The following is a 21,883-nucleotide window of genomic DNA, read 5'->3' on the forward strand; positions in this document are numbered from 1 at the left end:
GTATTATTGGCTTTTGCGGGGTCAGGAAGCACTTAATTATAATTAACAGTTATATTTAGCATTTAATTATTTTCAATATTTTAATGCTTCATGTATGTTTAATATCATTCCTCATCCTGCTGTAAGCTCCTCAGAGGTAGGGGCCATGTCATTGTCTCCCATTTCCCATGTGTCTTCCAGCACAGGATGAACATATGTATGGAGCAAGAAAATAACCTTTTTGCTTGTTTGATAAGCACTATACACTTGCATAGGAAGGAATAAGAAATGATAGGGAGTGGATTACCATCAGATTTATGTATATCTTTCCCCTGCTAGACAGTGGGCACCTTATGGACAAGAATGGAGTCCCAACACATTGAACACAGAAGGTGCCTAGCAAATGTTTCCAAAGAACCCACACCTTAGGGGATACTAATATGTGGGGAAAGTTACAGGTGATGTGACTCTTAACCACTCTTGTTCTTCTTGGAATAGTGACAGACTGAGTGCCTGTGACAGGAGGTGGGGGATGGGACTGATTGCCCCCATGATTTGTGGGAATTCTGGGAGCTCCTGGGAGGTGTTGAGGAATATTTAGTCACCAGGTATGTGGTCTCTTGGGCAGGTTGGCAGGCAGTTGGCTGATTCTCAATGGGAAGGGAAATTGGAAGCAGGAATACCAGGACAGGTACCTAATCCTTCATTAAATGTCCCGTGAGATCTCTGCCAGAATTGGATGTGGCATCATCCAGTCCCTCATTTGAACCATGTCTTTGACATTTCTGTGGGAGATATACAAATCCAGAATTTGGAGAGTTTTCCCTTTAAGGACTTGTTAGGTAGAATTTGGATACCTGCAGAACGAGCCAGAAATCAACCTTTCTGCTTAAGATTAGTGATTGTGTATTGTATACCTACCATATACCAGGCACTATGCTATTTGTGTTATCTGCTTGGTCTTGAAGCATCACAGTAACCCAGGGAAGTGTTTGTGATTCCCGTTTTGTAGAGAGGAAACTGAGACAGAAAGAACTTACGCTACTTGTCCAAGGTCACAAGACCAAGGTCACATGGGATCACCATTCAGACCCATGCCTGTCTGAAAAGCCATGTTTGTTGTATGTTTTATTTTTTTATTTTTTAAATGTTTATTTTTGAGAGAGAGAGAGCTCGAGGATAGGAGGGGCAGAGAGAGAGGGATAGAATCCGAAGCAGGCTCCAAGGCTGTGAGCTGTCAGTACAGAACCCAATGCAGAGCTCAAACTCATGAGCTGTGAGATCATGACCTGAAGTCGGATGCTTAACTGACTGAGCCACTCAGGCACCCATGTTCTATGTTTTAAGGGCACCATGTCCCAAAGAGGAGGGTTGAAGAACAGCCTTGAATGTTATATTTGCTGTGGAACAGAAAGATTGCATGTAGAGCTTGTGGACATTGAATTAAATGCAGGATTCTTTACTGTTACAAGTTTTACAGTAATTTTATTTTATTAAAAATTTTTTTTGATGTTTGTTTATTTTTGAGAGAGAGACAGAGCATGGGTGGGGGAGGGGCAGAGAGAGAGGGAGACACAGAATCTGAAGCAGGCTCCAGGCTCGGAACTGTCAGTACAGAGCCCAATGTGGTGCTCGAACCCACAAACCATGAGATCATGACCTGAGCCAAAGTCGGATACCTAACTGACTGAGCCACCCAGCGCCCGAAGTTTTATAGTTATTTTATTTTATTTTATTATTTTTTAAATTTTGTTAATGTTTATTTATTTTTGAGAGAGAAAGCACGAGTGGGAGAGGGGCAGAGAGAAAGGGAGACACAGAATCCAAAGCAGGCTCCAGGCTCTGAGCTGTCGGCACAGAGCCTGACATGGGGCTCAAACCCATGAGCCGTGAGACCACGACCTGAGCTGAAGTCGGACGCTCAACTGACTGAGCCACCCAGGCGCCCCTATAGTAATTTTAATGTGTACTTTGAGCTTCTTTCTCAAAATTCCCATGGTGCCTTGGTAGATTTAAGTGCTGCGTGAAGAGAGATTTATTTAAATATTAAGAGCCAGTAAATTTAACCACTTCCCCCTTCATCGTTCATCATGGATATCTGATATAATTAACTGCTCTTCTTTTGGTTTTCAGGTGCATTGGGGTGACTGTTTGGTGTCACCAAGATGACACTCCATGCCACCCGGGCAGCGGCACTTCTCTCTTGGGTGAGTAGTCTTCCTCTCTTTTTGTTGAGAATTTTCCCAGAAAGTTTGGTGGGGTGCGAGAGGGAACCAGGGCTATGTAACGTCTTCTCATCTCCAGATTAAGGAAATAACAGTTTTCCTTTGCCTTTCTCCTTAGTTTTTAACTTTTATTATCCCTGGTGATGTTGCTGCTGACAATGGTCCATAACTCTGCTTGTGTGGCTTAGAAGAGTATTATCTTCTAAGCTTCTGTACCTCTTAGGAGAAGTATAAATTTCTTTTCTCATGGGACGGTTGGCTGCAGCACGGCATAGAGACCCATCTTCATTTGCTTCCTGTGCATTTTCCTAACTAGAAGGGTTTATGCTGAACTTCAGTAACATGCAGGGACTTTGGTCTTGAAAGGCCTTTTATTGTAGGGCAAGGTTCTCCTTGCTTCTTTACCATGCTTCTGTTTCCACTGTTTTCCTGTTGCCTTCTTGATTACTTAAATCCTTGTGCTAGATCTTTTCATACATTTGTCCAAGACAAACAATGGCAAATGAAGGAGTAATACCGAGCACTGGGAACATAAAGGTACAGAGAAACAGAGGAGGCCACAGAGTGTAGTGATGACAAGCATGGACCTTGGAGTCAGAGAGCCTGATAGAATCAGCACTCTCACCTGTGTGCGTGACCCAGGGCAAGTTACTTAGCCTCTCAGCACCATATTTTTTAAGTTGAAATAAAAATACATCATAGAGTTATTATGAGGACAATGAAATAATGTTTGCAAAAAGCATTAAGCACAGTATCTGAATAAATAATAATTCTTGATACTTAAAATATTGCCAGGGCATGCTATATGGTACAGGGTATTTTAGTAGTCACCCTGACTACTGATCAATTAGGGCCAAGTGAAAAGCCAATCAAAAAAATTACAGAATAGTTTGAAGGACATGAATTTTTAATTTCCAAGTAGGGTGGGCTTAATAAGACATTGTCTTTAATTGCTGTAAATCTCTAGTCAAGAAATGTGTTTAATATACAGGATGTACAAGGGTGCCTGAGTGGCTTAATCGGTTAGTGTCTGACTCTTGATGTCTGCTCAGGTCTTGATCTAGGGTCATGAGTTCAAGCCCCATGTTGGGCTCTGTGCTGGGTGTGAAGCCTACTTTAAAAAGAAAAAAAAAAAATAACAAAACGTACATTCTTAGTCTTCAGTTTCTGAAGTAAATGTGAATTTTAGTTGTACAGTTTAAAATGGGTATTTTTATATTTATAGTTTACTTATTTTATATTTCCATTACATTTCAGTTTATTTTTCAATCAAAAGGTCTCATGTTTATTACTGAACCAACCTACTGGTGCAGAAGCATAATGACAGAGAAAAGTCATTTCCTTGATAAAACAGATCTGCTGTTCAGGTAGTGGGGAGGTGATGGAGTAGGATGTAATGGAATAGGAACATACGACTTTCAGGCGGCATAAGTGTGTGCCATCTCATGTATGATCCCTTGTAGACCCAGCGTCGTTCTTCTCCAGAGCTGCCTCTTGGAGTTGTATCAGATTTTATTACCAGTTTTTATCCGAATCCACTGGAGAATGGGACGATTCTGCTTTTGTTTCTTGGCCAGGAATTGCTTGATCCTGAAAGTCTTGTGAGAAGACATACTGAGAAACCGCACCACACGGCACAATGGCAGTAGCGGAGAAGAGGAGAGCTCAGTGTTTTATATCTATGTTAGAAACATTGTCTCTTCCTTTTCCGCCCCTCATCCCCAGGAAGGGGCTGGTTGTGAGCTATGTCTCTAGTTCAGCAGATTAACTGAATATTGGGGGATCCTTCAGCCACATTCTTTTATTTTTTTATTTTTATTTTTTTTAATGTTTATTTTTGAGAGAGAGAGAGGCAGAAGGTGAACAGGGGAGGGACAGAAAGAGAGGGAGACAGAATCTGAAGCAGGCTCTAGGCTCCAAGCTGTCAGCACAGTGCCTGACATGAGGCTTGAACCCACCAACTGTGAGGTCATGACCTGAGCCAAAATCCGATGCTTAACCAAGAGCCACCCAGATGCCCCTAGCCACATTGTTTTAAGTTCATCAGTTTATTTATTTAGGTCCTAGGTTTGGTTTTATGGTGAGTGCTACCATTACAGAGAACAGACATACGGTTAGTCTTATTTAACAGCAGATACTTGCATACTTTTTTCAAGAGTCAGAATGAACATGCATTAAAATTATTAATATATAGTTACATAGAAATTTTCAATTTAAACAAAAGATTGGGGCATCTTGGTGGGTCATTTTGTTAAGCATCTGACTTTGGCTCAGGTTGTGATATCCTGGTTCTTGAGCCCAAGCCCTACTTTGGGTGAACACAAAACACCACCTTAGGTGAGCCCCTCTTCTCTCTCTCAACACCCCCCCCCCCCCCCCCCCCGCTCCTCCTGGGATTCATTCATTCTCTCTCTCTCTCTCTCAAAAATAAATAAATAAATACATATATACACACACACACACATACATACACACACACAAGGCAGCTAAAGTGGATTTTATGATACTGTAGCAGCATCAAATAATACTTGTTACATTAGGGGGAAGAGTGGCATAGAACACACATGTGACAATTATAGTTGTGGTTTAGCAAAAAACAACGTAGGAAAAAAGACTGGAAGGAAATACTTCAAAATACTAAAAATGCATGGATTAAAATACTAGAATGAGTGGGTTCCCTCCCCGCCAGGTTTTCAGTAATTTATTTTATTGTGTCAAAATGAATTTATAGTTTGCTTGAAGTGTATCTTGAAATTGTTCCCTACCCAGAAGTTACCATGAATAAACTGTTATAGGGAATAGGGAACTTTTTAAGATTCGACAACCTTAAGTAACTCTGAAAACCTTACAGGCAGCTCTTGGGTTATTGTTTAGTGAGCTCGGCCCTCACTCTTGTGTTTTGAACCAGACTAATGAGCTTCTCCACTTCCTCAGCTTTCCAACAATTTCTCATTTGAGAGCAAAATAATGCATGGAAGAAAATACATTTTTATATCCATGAAAGAAACTGTTGCTGGATTCTTACTTAATTGGTGTGGGATGAATCCAGATTCCTTAAGTGACTTTAAATCCGCTAACTGGTGTGATTTTTCAGTCTTGTTAGTGACACAGTCCTTGAATGTTTTTCTTAGATTACAGGTATTAAAAGGAGGCTGTTTTGGGTGCTTAAGTCTTGGCACTCTCTTCATTTTCAGCTGATGGAAAAGGACCTTGGCCTGGTCCTTCAAATCTTCTTCAAAATCTTCGAAAATTTATACTCGCCTTTCCTGACTAATTAGATCAAGCGTGACAAGATGGTATAAATGTATTGTCTTTAAGGCTTCAAAGAGAGGTCATATTTTATGTTCTACTCTTTTTTTCCCCCTTAACTTTTAGCCTAATTTAGATCCATCTAGAAGTTGTTTTTTTAAAACTTTTTTTTATATTTATTTTTGAGAGAGAGACAGAGCATGAGCAGGGGAGGGGCAGAGAGAGAGGGAGATACCACATCTGAAGCAAGCTCCAGGCTCTGAGCTGTCAACACAGAACCCGATGTGGGGCTCAAACTCATAAACTGTGAGGTCATGATTTGATCTGAAGTCGGATGCTTAACTGACTGAGCCACCTAGGCGCCCCTAGAAGTTGTTTATATTTTTTAAGTTTATTTATTTTGAGAGAGAGTGGGGAAGGGGCAGAGAGAGAATTCCAAGCAGGTTCTGCATTGTCAGCACAGAACCTGACGTGGGACTCAAACTCACAAAGTGCAAGTTCATGACCTGAGCCAAAACCAAGAGTTGGACACTTAGCTGACTGAGCCACCCAGGTGCCCCCCTGCCTTTTATTTTTAAACATACATTTAAAAAAATTTTTTAATGTTTATTTTTGAGAGAGAGAGAGACAGAGCATGAGCGGGGGAGGGGCAGAGAGAGGGAGACACAGATGCTGAAGCAGGCTACAGGCTCTGAGCTCTCAGCACAGAGCTTGACTCGGGGCTGGAACCCATGAACCGTGAGATCATGACCTGAGCCAAAGTCAGACACTTCACCGACTTAGCCACCCAGGTGCCCCTAAAAGTTGTTTTTAACATAAAAATATTTAACTGAATAAATAGTATCATTTCTGTGGCTGAGTTATTGTTTCTTTTTATTTAATACTCTTGATTCTCTAGTGCAGTCAGTCTGTTTAACTACTGAGAAGTAAAAGTTTTGCTACATCTACTTCATTATTTTAATATTATTAATAATAATAGTGCTTTGCATTTAGCACTTGTATTTTGTTACATATTCTTGCACCCATAATTCCATTTGAACGCACACCAGTCCCCTAAAGTAAACAGCAAACAGCGTAGGAATTCCATCCATTGGGCAAGTGAGAAAGTAGGTACGGAGAGAAATAAGTTGATAACAAGGGTTCCTGGCAAGTTCGTGGAAGACCTGCACCCAAAATCTTTATCTGTGAGCTCTCATCCCAGTACCAATTCATTCATTTCTTCATTTATCTACCTTTCTTTCTGTCAGATTATCTAGTAATCTCTACACCCATTGTGGGGCTCGAACTCATGACCCTGAGATCAAGAGTAGCATGTGCTTCCGATGGAGCCAGCCAGGCGCCCCATAGCCCAGTATCTTTTAAAGAGCACATTTGTAAACAGAAACTACTCATTGCACATAATAACCACTGTGCTGAAGTTCTTAAAAATACCTTGTTAATAAGCAGCCTAAGTTCCCGCTTACCTCAGTCTTGCATGTGTGATTGACTGACTTAGCAAACCCTTTGTTCCTCTGGTAGTAACAAAGGTGGAGTTCAGCCCAGGCTTCTTCTGAACTTGATGCCTTTGGAATTTCTGAGGTTTTCCTGGAGAAGTTGACTGTGTATGCTTGTTGAATAACCTGTGTACCTAACTCATTCGCAGGTGACTGACTGCTGGTGAGTTTTCTGGTTGTAAAGACTGATTTAGGTGGATGCCTGCCTAAAGGCCAAGAAGAGAAAAAGGCAATTGAATCAGGATTGCCAAGTTTCTCTCTGGGGTTCCCAGCTCTTCTTTTCCTCCCTTATTTTTTCTTTGTTATCTTGTTCTCTCATCATTTCTCCCTGTGTCAGCCAAAGGTTTATGTCTGGGAAGGATTTTTAAAATGTGTAAATAACAGGGGTACCTGGGTGGCTCAGTCGGTTAAGCATCTGACTTCAGCTCAGGTCATGATCTCACAGTTCCTAAGTTCGAGCCCCGCATCGGGCTTGGTGCTGACAGCTCAGAGCCTGGAGCCTGCTTTGGATTCTGTGTCTGTCTGTCTCTCTCTGCCTCCAACCCCCCCCCCCCCCGCCCCCAAATAAATAAACATTAAATAAATTTTATTATTATAAAAAATTTTTAACATTTATTCATTTTTGAGAGACAGAGTGTGAATGGGGGGGAGGGGCAGGGAGAGAGGGAGACACAGAATCCGAAGCAGGCTCCAGGCTCTGAGCTGTCGCACAGAGCCCGATGCAGGGCTCGAACTCACAAACCGCGAGATCATGACCTGAGCTGAAGTCAGACACTTAACCGACTGAGCTACCCAGGTGCCCCAACGTTAAATTTTTAAAAAATGCATTAGCAAAATTTTGTATCTGTGTGATAGTATATAAAACATACGTAGTATTTAATGTAAGTTTTGAATAGATATTTCAAAGTCCACGAGATAGAAAGGGCTATAATGTGAAAATTTGAGCTATGGAGGGTTATAATGTAAATATTCAAGAGATACAAAGAGCAATAATACAAAAAACCTTTCTTTTAACCCGCTTCTGACTCCCCTGTCCCTAGAGGCAGTGGTGGTACAGGACAGTTTCTTGTGTGTTCTTCCAGAGCCATTTTATGCCTAGTTATAGTTAAATTATATCCCTAGGGCTGGAGCATCTTTGGAGAATTTTGGCTCTCATTTAGTTGAAGCCAGAGGAAGGGGGTCTGAGGCTGCACGCAGGTGGCTGTTACTGGGCACGTGGCTGCAGCAGCTTCTCTCCGCTGAAGTGCAAGCTCCGAGGACCAGCTGTTCTTCGCGCCTGCGGCCTGCAGCTGTGGGCACCCACTGTGAGCAGGCTCATTGTCAGCATCTGGGGAGCACGGCCAACGCAGTGCTCCTCACACTCGCAGTGGGTCACCAGGCTCTCCCCTTTGTTTCACAGGTGAACAGTCTGCACGTAGCCAGCCCCGTGGAGGCCGTGCTGCAGCTCCAGGACTGCAGTGTCTTCCTCAAGATCATTGACGGCATGTGAGTATACACCACACCCCTCTCCAGCCTCCCACGTGAGGCTGAATGTTGGGCTGGGGACCACATTTACTCCCTTTCCTTGCCGACAGCTGTGACCAGAAAGCATGGGCAGGATTGCCAGCGTGGGGCCCCGAGGCAGGAGCACACTGAGCTCATTGCCTAGTCACTCTCTCTCTCTATGGGAAGAGGTTTCGCTCTGGTCCCATCCCATGGCTTCCTCACTCTTGCACAGGAGAGCCTGCAGGTCTCTGTGCTTTCACAGGATTTTGAGAGTCTGCTCTGGGGCTCCCTGTCCTCTTGTCTCACTGAGAGTCTTCCATACCTTCTCGTGGCTCTGGCCTGTCCTTACCTCACAAGCCCTCCTGGCAACCTGTAAGGCCAGGAGGAAGAAAGGGGAAGCTCTTGCACTTAAGGGAAATAAGCAGCACCTAGAAATCTTATCTCTAACTTGTTAGTGTGCCACAGATCTGCCCCTTTCTAAACCATTAGAGCTTTTCTGGGGGTTTTGCCTGCCTCATTAACTTGCTTTGTGAGGTCGATTAGCATTTGATAAGCTGCTTGTTGTCCCCTAGCCAGGATTCTAGTGAGTTTTTTTTTTTTTTTTACATCTGTCTTTGAACGTCTCAATTATCTGGGAAATCAGCGGAGTGGGCCTCCCCCCACTCTTCCCTCTCTGGAACCAAGCAAAGATGTAACCTACAGTTACAAGGGTCAAGCTGTAACCTACAGTCATTTTTTAAGGCTCATATAGTTCATTCTTTTTCCTCTGTCATCAAGCCTTCAGAAATTAGGGCAAAACTGACCTTCTTTCACATCTTTGTGCTGTGGGCAGAAGTAGAGGTCAGCCATAATGTAGAGAATTGAGGGGACAGAGAGGACCATCCCTTTTCAAAGAAAAGCACGGTAGACAGCCCCCAGGTCAGGGATAGTCTGAAGTGTTGACTGAGAGTGTTCTTGTTCCACACGTAGCAGGTAAGAACTGGGGTGGGGGCTTCAGTATCTCTGTGAAGCAGTTTGGCTACCCCTTCATAGGGAAAGGAGGCAGAACTGAGCTTGTCAGAGGCAGGGGCTGGATCTGATTCACCTTGAGTTCCTCTGCGCCTAGCTTGGGACAGTATATTGATTCGGTTTTGATTAATGTTTGTTGAGTAAGTGAACAAAAATGTAGTTGATACTGTTCATCACCGAAGTCTAGTGGGGCTGAGTAGCCTAGAACAGATGGATTCAGCAAGAATGGTTTTTGGTTTTAATTTTTTGAATGTGTTTTTTGAAGTGTATGTTGGTGGTGGGATGTCTTATAAGGTTTTTTTAAAGTCCCTGTGGCTCTAAGTAGCACCTGCTTTAGTGCCTCTGAAAGAGGTCACTATTTTCTTACTTTGATACAGACAGTACCATTTTCTTTCCCAGTTACCCAGGCAGGACTTTTCAACATCATCTTGAATTCCTCCCTCTCCTTGGCAGTGATTCTACTAGGTCATCTTCCTCTCATTTTGTCCTTTAGAAGACTTCTCACATCTCTGCCTCTGCCTCACTCTAGATACCTGGCCCTCGTGGCTTGGTTCTGCTCTAATCTGTGCATATTCCCAGGGCATTCCTGTTCATGTGACCTCAGGAACCTTCTTCCTCCAGTCCTTCTTTCATTGTGGTGCCCCACAGCTGGTGGACCTCAGGGATGGACTCTTTATTGCCAGGAGGTTGAAATCTAAAATCTCCAGCCTTGGCATTGAAGAACTTTGATCAGGGACTCATCTCCTCCCACCAGTCTTGTTTCCTACTCATTTCTAACTCCATACCTACCCTATTTTTTTTCTTCCCGGATCCTGTAGAATTTCCTAAGTTCTGGATTTTATTTTATTTTTTATTAAAAAAATTTAATTTTTTTTTTAATGCTTATTATTTTTGAGAGAGAGAGAAAATTAGCGGGGGAGGCCCAGAGACAGGGAGACACAAAATCTGAAGCAGGCTCTAGGCTCTGAGCTATCAACACAGAGCCTGACACAGGACTCGAGCTCATGAACTGTAAGATCATGACCTGAGCTGAAGTCGGACACTAAACTGACTGAGCCACCCAGGCACCCCTAAAAAAATTTTTTTAATGTTTATTTTTGAGGGAGGGAAGGAGGAAGGGAGAGAGCGAGCGAGTGAGCGAGCAGGCGAGGGGCAGAGGGAGGGAGACAGAGAAACCAAAGCAGGCTCCAGGCTCTGCGCTGTCAGCACAGAGCCCGATGTGGGGTTCGAACCCACAAACCACAATCCTGGCCTGAGACGAAGTCGGACACTTAACCAGTTGAGCCACTCAGGCATCCCTTGATTTTATTAATTGTATCATGGTACTGCTCAACTTGTTCTCCCCACCGTCGCCCCCCTCCCCCACCCCTGCCACCTCCACCCCCAACCCAACCTTGTTGCCTGTAAACTGGTAATTAGATCCAAGCTTGATTAGCTGAAGGGTTTTTTGTTGTTGTTTTCTTGTTTTTGCACAGATTCTTCATAGGAGAATTATGTACCACCTATAAGTTAGCATTTTGCAATTCTTTTTTTTTTAATTTAAATTTTATTTTTTTTAATTTACATCCAAATTAGTTAGCATATAGTGCAACAATGATTTTAGGAGTAGATTCCTTAGTGCCCCTTACCCATTTATCCCATTCCCCCTCCCACAACCCCTCCAGTAACCCTCTGTTTGTTCTCCATGAGTCTCTTCTGTTTTGTCTACCTCTCTGTTTTTATATTATTTTTGTTTCCCTTCCCTTATGTTCTTCTGTTTTGTCTCTTAAAGTCCTCATATGAGTGAAGTCATATGATATTTGTCTTTCTCTGACTAATTTCACTTAGCATAATACCTTCCGGTTCCATCCACGTAGTTGCACATGGCAAGATTTCATTCTTTTTGATTGCCGAGTAATATAGCCTTTTGCAGTTCTTAGTGAAAGGAATTATCTTTCAAACCCTAATGAAGTGGTAGATATACACAGTTAACATCAGTGGCTGGTCAAATCATTAGGCTGACGATACCTAAGCCTACTATTTAATTTTAACGTCACGAAAATATGGGCAGCCAGGTGTGATGCTCTTTGTGTTGTAAAAGTACAGTAGGGTGTAGCATGGTTTTTGGTATGTGTGTTTGTTTTTGTTTTTGACTTAAGAATAGATCAAGGTGGGATGCTTGGTTGGCTCAGTCATTGGAACATGCAACTCTTGATTTCGGGGTCATGAGTTTGAGTCCCACTTTGGGGGTAGAGATTACTTAAAAAAATAAAATCTTGGGGAAAAAATAGATCAAGGAACATTTGTTTTTGAGGAGATCAATTTCCTTGGCTTAATGACAAGAGCAGTAGAAATGTCCAAGAGGTAAGCATGTGTATCCTTGGTTTAGCAACTGTAGCTTGGTAACCTGGTGGGAAATTTTCACTGGGAGGGTTATAAATTCAAGATGCACATTTTCCAAGTTGTCTTCTAATGCACTGCCTGAGCCTTAGACTAGGAGAAGTGAAGGTGTAGGGAGGGTAAGAGAGGAGGGAGAGAGAACACAAATACATGTGTGTGCGTGTGTGCACGCGCGCGCGGTGGAGGGGAGGGGCTTTTGAAATACCACGTTAATCCTAATCTCCATCTCGGATCCAGGCCAGTGCAAATCAACTTCCTTTGGGAAGACAGATGTGTTCTTGGTGAACGTGTTCTGGCTTTTTCATTGTGGATGATGCTACTGTTGCTAACCTAAATCAGATGCTGGTTCTCCAGGGAAGGCTGTGGAGGATGGCAGGGTTGGTGGCAGATAGCAGCTGTGGGGCTTGAACAGGTCTTGTTCTTTGGCCACTTGGCCTTCTCTCTGGGAAAATACATTGACATCAGCCCCTCTATCAAGTTTCCCTTTCTGTTCTGTGTGAGAATAGCCTGAAGCAAAAAGGCTGTCCCATCTCTGATACCTGTGAGACTTGACTAGCAAAGTGTAGTAGAGTCATTTTGCCAGAAAACCTAAAGCTCTGACATTTGTGTTACTGACCTTGACCTCTCCTCTTCCTGTTACAAAGCATCCTTCATCTGTTAGTCAACCCATATGTATTGAGTACCTCCTGTACCCTAGCTTTCAGGTCACACAGTTAGAGGGGTCATTTGTAAGTGATGCTGTTGTATCAATCAGTGCTGTAGAAAGTCCTGAGGGGGAGGAAGGAGTCATGACTGGTAGTGGTTGTGGATAAGACTTGAACTCACTTTTTAAAAAACATTTTTCTAATGTTTACTTTTGAGAGAGAGAGCATGCAAGTGAGGGTCAGAGAGAGAGGGAGACCCAGGATCTGAAGCAGGCTCCAGGCTCTGAGCTGTCAGCACAGAGCCCAAAGCGGGACTCAAACCCACAAACCACGGGATCATAATCTGAGCTGAAGTTGGACGCTTAACTGACTGAGCCACCCAGGCGCCCCTGAACTCACTTTTAAAGGATGGGCTGGATTGTTCCAGGTCCAGCATGTTTAAAGCATATTCCATGTAACTTTACTTATCCTAGGGGCTTAGTGGGGGGAAAAAGAGGTTTTGTGGTCAGACAGGTTTAGGAAATAATTCACATTATATCCTTTTCTTTAGAAAATGCTCGGTTTGGTTTAACCCAGCGTTTCTCAAACATTTAACCTGAGAACGCTCTTTGTTTTTTATCTAATGGAGTACACTTAGGGAAATTACTGCTCTGTGCTGAGGCAAGGAGTCACAATGTTCCAGATTGTGGGTAGGTAGGGAAGATGGCTCTTTTAGGAGCCTGGGAGGAGATTGGCATCTCCTGATGGCTTTGTAGGAGTCCCTAATCACACACCAGCTATCCAGAAAATGGCTCGTGGGGGATTCACTTGGAAGAATCCTTTGTAATCACGTGGGAGAGGGAGGGAGGTACATTCGTGGTCTTGGCTTGGGTGCTGCTTATGCTTTGCAGGATGTCCGGCACTGCTAAGTTCTCTGGTTCTCAGGCCCTCCCTGCCCTCCAGAAAGTTGACTGAAACCTCGAACATTCAGTAGAATCTGGAGGTTGAGGAACAAGGGCCCCTTTAATTAGTATCTCCAGCCATAGAAGCCCAAGGAGAAAAGTCTGCTTTCTGACTTCTAGTGAAGCTATTTCCCAGTGAGGTTGACAGGGCAGTTAGCCTGAGCACCAGGGGCCCGGGCTGTGTGAGGGCTCCCCCTGCTGCCTCCCTCTCCCCATAGCTCTCTCAGCATGTAGCCTGCCCTTCCAGTTAAACAGACCAACGCAGCAATACCCAGCCACTTGAGTGTTGTCCCTTGGCCTTAGCCATCTCAGCCTTTGATCTGTTGTGTTGAACTTTACCCTGTCCCTTCAGAGCCTTGGGAATTCCCTCCTGTTCTTTCAGTTCTTTGATTTGTTTTTCCCTTTCCATCATTTGTCTTACTCTCACTGTGTTTCCCAGGCTTTCTGACCTTTTACAGTTAAGCCATTCCAGACTACTGAACCTAGCTTCCCCTTCGTCTCTGTCATCTTCGTCCTCTCCCCTCGGCCCCCTTCCCACAGAGTCTTTCATATTCATGAAGAGGGTGGCAGAGTTTTTTCCAAAAGGACCTCCTGCCTCAAGTTCCCACTTCTCACCCACCACACAGTTCCTTCTGACCAAATGGTGTCTTGGTATCTTCTCCCCTGCCACCAGCATCTCTCCCAGATCCAGTGCAGACCAAACCTGAAGGAAGGGGCAGGTGGCATGGAATGGAGTAGTGAGGGGGGAAGGATTGCTAAGTACTCTGGTCCTGATACTTGTTCTTTTTCTAGCCACGGCACTGATGAGGGGCAGCAAATCCTGCAACAGCCGGTACCAGAGAGACTGGACTTTGTGTGCAGTTTTTTGCAAAGTAAGCACCTTTCTTACCTAGCTGAGAAGGAGCTGCTTCCTCAACTCCCAGGACTTTGGGAGTCCAGAGGAACCAGCTCACAGGTGTCTGGAGGTGCAGAGGCTCAAGGCTGCTGACTCTGTACCACAGAGATGAATATAACTGTTTCCCTGGGTCTGGTGATGCTTATGCCGTCAGGGAAGAAGAGCGTCCCTTCAGTCCCAGAGCCCATCTCTAAGATCCAGGTAGAGCCAGAGAGTCAGTTTTTTAGGACTCATCACCTTGGGCTCCCCGCCGCCCCCCGACTTGCAAGGAGTTGGAGGAGAGGGATGGATCCATGTTATCCTCTTTCCCTTGTAAGAAAAACATTCCCCTGGATGATTTTGAATTAATTACCTAGGCAATAGATGGGGCAGAGGCAGATTTAGGTTGAGGTCTTGGCTCTTCTACTCACAGCTTGTATGGCCTTTCTGGACGTAGGTTTTTTGTCTATAAGATGGAATAATTGCTCTTAAGGTTGATAGGTAGTAAGAACAGATGTAAAGTTAGCACAGTGTCAGTTCCCCTCCCTTGTACAGTCATGGACACAGAGTCCTCCTCTTTGACACAGGAGCTATCAGCCATCACCCCCTCAGGAGAGTTATGGGAAAGGTGATAATAGATTTAGATAAAGCAAAGGTTAATTAATAGTTGGCATAACAGCAGAAGAACCAGGTGTCCCTAGTCCTCCTGATCTAACTCAGCTTCAGGCTTCCTCTACGACCTTACTTGGAATAAGACCCTAGAGTGACCTGGAATCTCTGGTTCCTTCTCTGTGGTGCTGAGCAGGAGTTGATGCATTGGGTGGGTGAGTGCAACGTCATGTCCCAGTGCTGCTGTGAATTCCTAGCCTGCTTTTTTCTTGAACTATCCCTGTAGTCCTTGGGCTGACCTACGATAGAACTAACTTCAAGTGGAAATGTGTATGTTGGGGGAGAGAGGACATAGGAGCAAGGAGACTTATGTCTCCTAGCCCCACCAGAGACGGTGATTTTGTTCTACTTTGAGGTATTTTCATGATCTCAGGAATTGTGTCCAGGAAGTTCACCCTGGACTTTTCTACATTGTCCTCTTTACAGAAAACCGAAAACATCCCTCTTCTCCAGAATGCCTGGTGTCTGTGCAGAAGGTGATGGAAGGGTCAGAGCTGGAATTGGCCAAGGTATCTATGGGATATCGGATGTGGGGGTGGGAGGGTGGCACCAATTGGACCTGCCAGGCCTTCTCTTGGTGATGAGTACTTTATTTCTGGGGCTCATGGAGGTTAGAGGTCAGCCATCTGGCTGAGGCAGAGGCTGATTTAGCCCAAGGAATCTCAGAGCCCATGCCCTATGACAGAGATTACTAGACTATTACTGTCTAGTAATAGCCTCAGTGAAGACGTGGCAGGAATTGGGCCTCACCCAGGTGTCATAGTCTTCTTTTTAGCTCAGTCTCTTTCATTCCCTCCACTTCCTGTTTCTGGGTGCTGGCCCATAGAGGGCAGTTTAAGCTTTGTAGTTAGGTTCCATGAGTCCAGGAATTCAGTTGTACACCAGGCTTTTTGTACAGTGGGCAGTAAGTCCTCAATCAGGTGTTTCCTGGTGCAGTTAAGGGCAGGGACCTGGGGCTACTGAGTTCTAGGAGCTTTGGAAGAGCCTCTGGAATAGTTCAGAGTCCCAAGAACATTCCAGAGAGGGGAGCACTGAGAAGAGAGACAGTCCTGCTCAGTGACTGTCTTCTGTTTGGCTTCTAGATGACCATGCTGCTGTTATACCACTCCACCATGAGCTCCAAAAGTCCCAGGGACTGGGAACAATTTGAATATAAGATTCAGGTAAGCCCTGTGTCTCCACCACACCTGGTGGGCCTAGCTCGTGCTTCACCCTACTCCATTGGTTTTCTTTCAACAATGTATATTGTTCTTTTAAAAAATTAGGTTGTAGCAATTCCAGCCATTCTTTAGGATGTCTGGAAAATATTGAAAAGCACAAAAGAGGGAAATAACAATTGCTTCTAATCTCATTTCCAGAGACAACTAACTGCTAACTTTTAAGGGATATACTTCCAAGTCCTTTTGTGTGTGTGTGTGTTTAATGTTTATTTATTTTGAGAGAGCAAGAGTATGAGTAGTGGAGGGGCAGAGAGTGAGAGGGAGAGAGACAATCCCAAGCAGGCTCTGTGCTATCAGATTTGAACTTCTTTTTTTTTTTTTTTTTTTTTTTTAATTTTTTTTTTTTAACGTTTATTTATTTTTGAGACAGAGACAGAGCATGAACAGGGGAGGGTCAGAGAGAGAGGGAGACACAGAATCTGAAACAGGCTCCAGGCTCTGTGCGGTCAGCACAGCCCGACGCAGGGCTCGAACTCACGGACCGCGAGATCATGACCTGAGCCGAAGTCTGATGTTTAACCGACTGACTGAGCCACCCAGGCGCCCCATGAACTTCTAAACCATGAGATCATGACCTGAGCCGAAGCTCAGAGTCAGATGCTTAACCCACTGAGCCACCCAGGTGCCCCATTCATGTTCATATATTTAACTGTGGTTGTAAACTCTAGTGGTAACTCTCCTGTGTTGGGATAATATGTAGAAATTGTGAGTGTATATTTTTACACAAACTGTCATTCCATGTGTCTCCTCCTTTCCTCTAATGGGAGGGATTAGTGAGAGAGAATATCTTTGTCCATCATGACCGTCTAGCTCAGAGCTGTTACCTTCTCTCCCCTCCTCTACTTGGTCCCTAAGTGCATTTGCTTCACTATAGAGGGAATGACCTGGTTTCCAGGAACTACCTGCCTGGAAGGGTCTGATGTTGGCTTTGCTTCCTGTATGAGCAGCTGTCCTTTATTTCCCAGAGCAGGAGGAGCTGGGATTCCACAGTGGGTAATATAGGTGACTGGGGCGGGGCGGGGGGGGGGGGAGGGGAGGCGGCATGGGCAGTGCCTAGAGAGCTGTGGCCTTTCACGTAGTGGTAAAAATGTTGAATCATCTCATTTTATACTCATTTAGCTCATGGCTCTCCTCTGAGGTTGAGGTTGTTGTGGCATGGGAAGGATGGGTGTCTCCTTCGTTTAACCTTTTCTCTGCTGCAAGCTGGCCACGGGCCTGGTAGAAACAAATTCTTTTTTGTTTGTTTTTAAAGTCCATTTATTTATTTTGGGAGAGAGTGTGTATGAGCAGGGGAGGGGCCGAGAGAGGGGGGAGAGAGAATCCCAAGCAGGCTCCGTGCTGTCAACGCAGAGCCCAGCACGGGGCTTGATTCCACGAACTGTGAGGTCATAACCTGAGCCAAAATCAGGAGTCAGACCCTTAACGGACTGAGCCACCCAGATGCCTCAGAAACAGAAATTCTAAAAGATAAGGAACTATATAGCAGGCTGGCCAGAAAAGTCCAATCAACTCTGTAGCTTTGGAACTCAGAGAAGAGCAGATTTTACAGCTGAGCTGGTGGGTAAACTTTGGATGAGCCCTGGAGGTGTTCTCACTCAGAGAACAATAGTGAGGGTCATTTGGAAGAGGGCAACATAGTTACGTATAAAAACTTTATGTCTGCACTACTGTCTTTGCCCATTTTCTTTTTTGTGGTCAGGAGTGAGGTCAGGTGGGAACTCTTTCTGACCCTGGGTCATCTTCAGGGGAACCGAGAGGGCGGGAGCCAGCAGGGCAATGTGTCTCTAGTAGAATGTTCTCAGCTGGACTCGGGGGGCTTTAGGCTTTGAGAGGAAGACTGGGCTCCAGCAGCTCCTGGGGCTGACACTGCTGGTGTGGTGCCCTCCATCTCTTCAAACCTCCCTAGCACCTAAAGTGATGCTCTTCTTCTCTCTCTCTGGTCCAGGCTGAGTTAGCAGTCATTCTCAAATTTGTGCTGGACCATGAGGATGGGCTAAACCTGAATGAGGACCTAGAGAACTTCTTGCAGAAAGGTAAGTAGGGCCCATTCCTGGGATGCCCTGTCTGAGCTAGGCACTGCTAGGACCCCAAATTGTTGAGAAACGCCGTGGGGGTTTGTTTCAGGTCCCAACCAGGCAGAGTTTGTGCTCAGGAAAAGTGTGTGTAATTGGAATAGGTTGATTTCTGGGCCACATTGCCACCATCCCAGTTCCTACCGAGCTTCTCCTGCTGCCTGGCGGTGCCTGAGCAGGACGTTACATGTGATCTCGTCTCTGTTAGGTTGTCCTTGAGCACTTCACACATACCTTTTATTTTATTAAAAAAAATTTTTTTAATGTTTATTTTTGAGAGAGAGAGAGAGAGAGAGAGCATGCGCAAGGGGCAGAGAGAGAGGGAGACACAGAATCCGAAGCAGGCTCCAGGGTCTGAGCTGTCAGCACAGAGCCTGATGCGGGGCTCAAACCCACGAATTGTGAGACTATGACCTGAGCCAGAGTCGGACACTCAACCCACTGGAGCCACCCAGCCATCCCTGTTTTTTATTTTTTAAGCAGTTGCTACTCTAGGCTTAGAAGCTGGGAGTAATGCCTAAAAAAAATGGCTTTTCCCCCTATGAAGTTCATGTTCTAGGTGGGAAGGCAGATGCATAAATCAGTAAGTATGATGAAGAGTGAGTGCTAGAACAGAGAGGTACGTGATCTACCAAATGCCTTCTGGAAGTACGGTAGAAAGGGTGAGAGCTCCCCCTGTCTTCTGGTGAAGAGGGTATCTAATGACAATGGGATGTAAGAAGTGGGTCCAGGCAGGTCTCTTCCAGCCACTGAATTTGATGTTCCTCATATTCACGTTCCTCTTCAGCCCTTCAGATGGAGATGTTGGAAGTATGAGTCTAGAATGTAGGTGAGGGCTCTGGGCCAGGTTATGGGTGTACAGGTCAGTGTGTGGATGACCATTGAAACCATGGGCACTGTGGGCAGCACAGGGAGGCGTCATCAGAACTCTGGGAGCTTAGATTGTGGGTGTAGGAGGGAGGGGCAGATAGGGAGACTAGGAATGGGTGTTTAGGGGTAGGAGAGCCATGTGAAGGTAGTCGTGGGAGCCATGGGAGGGGAGGAGGTTTTGAGAAAGGGGTTTTGTTGGCAGGACAAGATTTTAGAGTGGAGGAGTTGAGAAAGGCCATCGGCTCTCATCTGAGAGGGTTGGTGGGCTGAGAAGAGGAGATCCTGCTCAAGGCTCCCAAGCTGCCTCTGCAGTGTTGGATGGGGGGGAAAGCATGAGCACTTGGTCCAGTCGCTAAGCAGGGAGGACACCCTCACTCTCCTTTGCTCTCCTTGAGCACTTGCTGAGCTGTGGAAATGGAAGCCACTTGCTTGACTGGGCTTAGGGACACTGACCTCTGGCTAACTCAGACGCCAGGTTTCAGATTCTGCCTGGTGGCCTCCTTCTATAGCTTACATATAATTGTCTGTGGATCCACTTCCACTAAGGCAAGTTCTCAACTTGTATAAAGATGCAAATCTTTTCCCTCTATTAACCTCTATATGGTTGGTTTGCTCCTTGCCCTAGCTCCTGTCCCTTCCACCTGCTCCAGCACCATCTCCGAAGAGCTGTCCCCACCCAGCCACCAGGCCAAAAGGGAGATTCGCTTCCTAGAGCTTCAGAAGGTTGCCTCTTCCAGTGGGAACAAGTATGTGCTGGGCCTCCTCTCCTGGGGTGGGGCCTCAACATCCAGTCTTCAAATCCCTGCATTCTAGAAGCTAACGCTGTTCACCAACCTGTTACGTCATCAGACAGCACTTAGAGTATGCTGTAGATGTTCTCACCTGCCCCAGTATTAATTAGGGGAATTGGTTGGCATCCATTTTTAGCAGAAGGCCTCAAAGGCTGTGTTCCCTGTTTATGGAATTCCTTTCTTCCTTGGAGACGATGCTAAAGTCCCTTTTCTCAGTGCAGCTCTGCAGAGGTGAGGGTAATTTTTTTTTTTTTTTTTTTTTTTTTTGGGACAAGGAAATTGAAATTGAGGCTAGGAGAAGGGAGAAGAAAAGCTTTCTCGAGGTCAGTCATGAGGCATGAGATAGCACTATCAACACAGCGGAGGTGCTTAGCTTCCCAGCCAGTGCTCACATCCCTAGAGCCCTGCTTGCCCATCCCTGCCTGTTGCTCTTCACTTCAGGCTCTGACCATGGCGTCTCCTTCTTCAGCTTCCTCTCAGGTTCTCCAGCCTCCCCTATGGGCGACATTCTGCAAACCCCACAATTCCAGATGAGACGGCTGAAGAAGCAGCTCGCCGATGAGAGAAATAATAGAGATGAGCTGGAGCTGGAGCTGGCTGAGAACCGCAAGCTCCTTACTGAGAAGGGTAGGCGCCTGGCACGCTGGCAGGTGGTGTGTGAATGGGCAGCATTGGGGATTTTCATCCGGGGAAGTGCTGGGCTTGTGTGAGGAACGGCCCCTCTGTTCTCTGTTTGTTCTGCTGGCTCTGGAGCTTAGGGCTCAGCCATGGGCCAGTCAGGCTGACCTGGAATCTGGTGCTGCCCTTGGCCTCATCCTCCCCTTCCCTTAGATTGGATGCCACCTCCTCCTTCTCTCTTCCCCTTAGTTCTTTGCTGACTCTCCACTCTCCTCCTTTCCCCTCCTCGGGAGCAGATGCGCAGATAGCTGTGATGCAGCAGCGCATTGACCGCCTGGCGCTGCTCAACGAGAAGCAGGCGGCCAGCCCGTCGGAGCCCAGGGAGCTTGAGGAGCTCCGCGGCAAGAATGAGAGGTATAATTCTGCCTGCTTCCTTTCCAGCTCCACACCCCACTCTGTACCCATGGGGTGGCAGTGAGGGTGCTACCGTCTTTTCTAACTGCCCCACTTCCTCACAGCCTCACTGTGCGTCTCCATGAGACTCTGAAGCAGTGTCAGGACCTGAAGACAGAGAAGAGCCAGATGGATCGCAAAATTAACCAGCTTTCTGAGGAGAATGGGGACCTTTCCTTTAAGGTGAGGGTTGGGGGGTGTAGTCCCCACTTGACGGTCCGTGGGGCTGAGTTAGTCTCGAGGATTCTCGAAGAGAGGGTTGAAAAGAATGTCCTGGCATCTGTCCTATGCTCCAGTCTCTGCAGAGACCTGCATACTTTGGCCCTTTCCTTGTCCCATAATTGGCTGCTGCCAGGGACGGGGTTGTGGCCCTAAATTTTGAGTCTTGAGTTAAAGATATGGTTGGTTGTAATTGGTTTGGGCAGGGTTAGATAGTCGGACACCTACAGCCCCTGGAGTTTGGGAAACAAACAGCAGTGGTGGTACTAGTTTTGACCTTGGGTGATGGGGACTCCCACTTGTCTGTCCCAGCTGCGGGAGTTTGCCAGTCACCTGCAGCAACTACAGGGTGCCCTCAATGAGCTGACAGAAGAGCACAGCAAAGCCACTCGAGAGTGGGTGGAGAAACAGGCCCACCTTGAGAAGGAGCTCAGCACAGCCCTGCAGGACAAGGTAACCTTCTGCTTTGGGGTGTCAGGGCCACAATCTTGGCTACCTGTTCAAAGTTCCATTTACCGCTCTATTCTTTGGGGCCTTTGGGAATTAAGCTGTCTCCTCTTGAAGGTTAATAGTGCGCCGTATTGGGAAGATGTGAGCTTAAGTCCAATGTACCACCTTTGAGTCTTATCTTTGCTGTTTACAAGGTGTGGTTCTTGGACAAGTTATTTGATCTCTTTTCTCTCTAAGCATGCTT

General features: G+C 45.7%; 1 protein-coding gene and 1 pseudogene across 7 annotated transcripts in view; one reads left to right on the forward strand and one right to left on the reverse strand.

The window, feature by feature from the left end:
* Positions 1-21,883, forward strand: part of NUMA1 (nuclear mitotic apparatus protein 1) — a 73,120-nt gene that overhangs the window by 36,670 nt on the left and 14,567 nt on the right. For all 7 annotated transcript variants that reach the window (XM_045484152.1, XM_045484153.1, XM_045484154.1 and 4 more), the window contains exons 2-12: positions 2,113-2,186; positions 8,346-8,431; positions 14,196-14,275; positions 15,373-15,455; positions 16,029-16,109; positions 18,112-18,199; positions 19,734-19,854; positions 20,369-20,526; positions 20,814-20,931; positions 21,036-21,153; positions 21,502-21,642. In XM_045484152.1, coding sequence (XP_045340108.1) covers positions 2,145-2,186; positions 8,346-8,431; positions 14,196-14,275; positions 15,373-15,455; positions 16,029-16,109; positions 18,112-18,199; positions 19,734-19,854; positions 20,369-20,526; positions 20,814-20,931; positions 21,036-21,153; positions 21,502-21,642 — 1,116 coding nt within the window. In that variant the 5' untranslated portion in view covers positions 2,113-2,144. The remainder of the gene's footprint in view (positions 1-2,112; positions 2,187-8,345; positions 8,432-14,195; positions 14,276-15,372; positions 15,456-16,028; positions 16,110-18,111; positions 18,200-19,733; positions 19,855-20,368; positions 20,527-20,813; positions 20,932-21,035; positions 21,154-21,501; positions 21,643-21,883) is intronic.
* LOC123602190 lies at positions 3,623-3,817 on the reverse strand (annotated as a pseudogene).

Source organism: Leopardus geoffroyi, chromosome D1 (assembly GCF_018350155.1).
Source record: "Leopardus geoffroyi isolate Oge1 chromosome D1, O.geoffroyi_Oge1_pat1.0, whole genome shotgun sequence".
In the NCBI taxonomy this organism is placed as follows: domain Eukaryota; kingdom Metazoa; phylum Chordata; class Mammalia; order Carnivora; family Felidae; genus Leopardus; species Leopardus geoffroyi.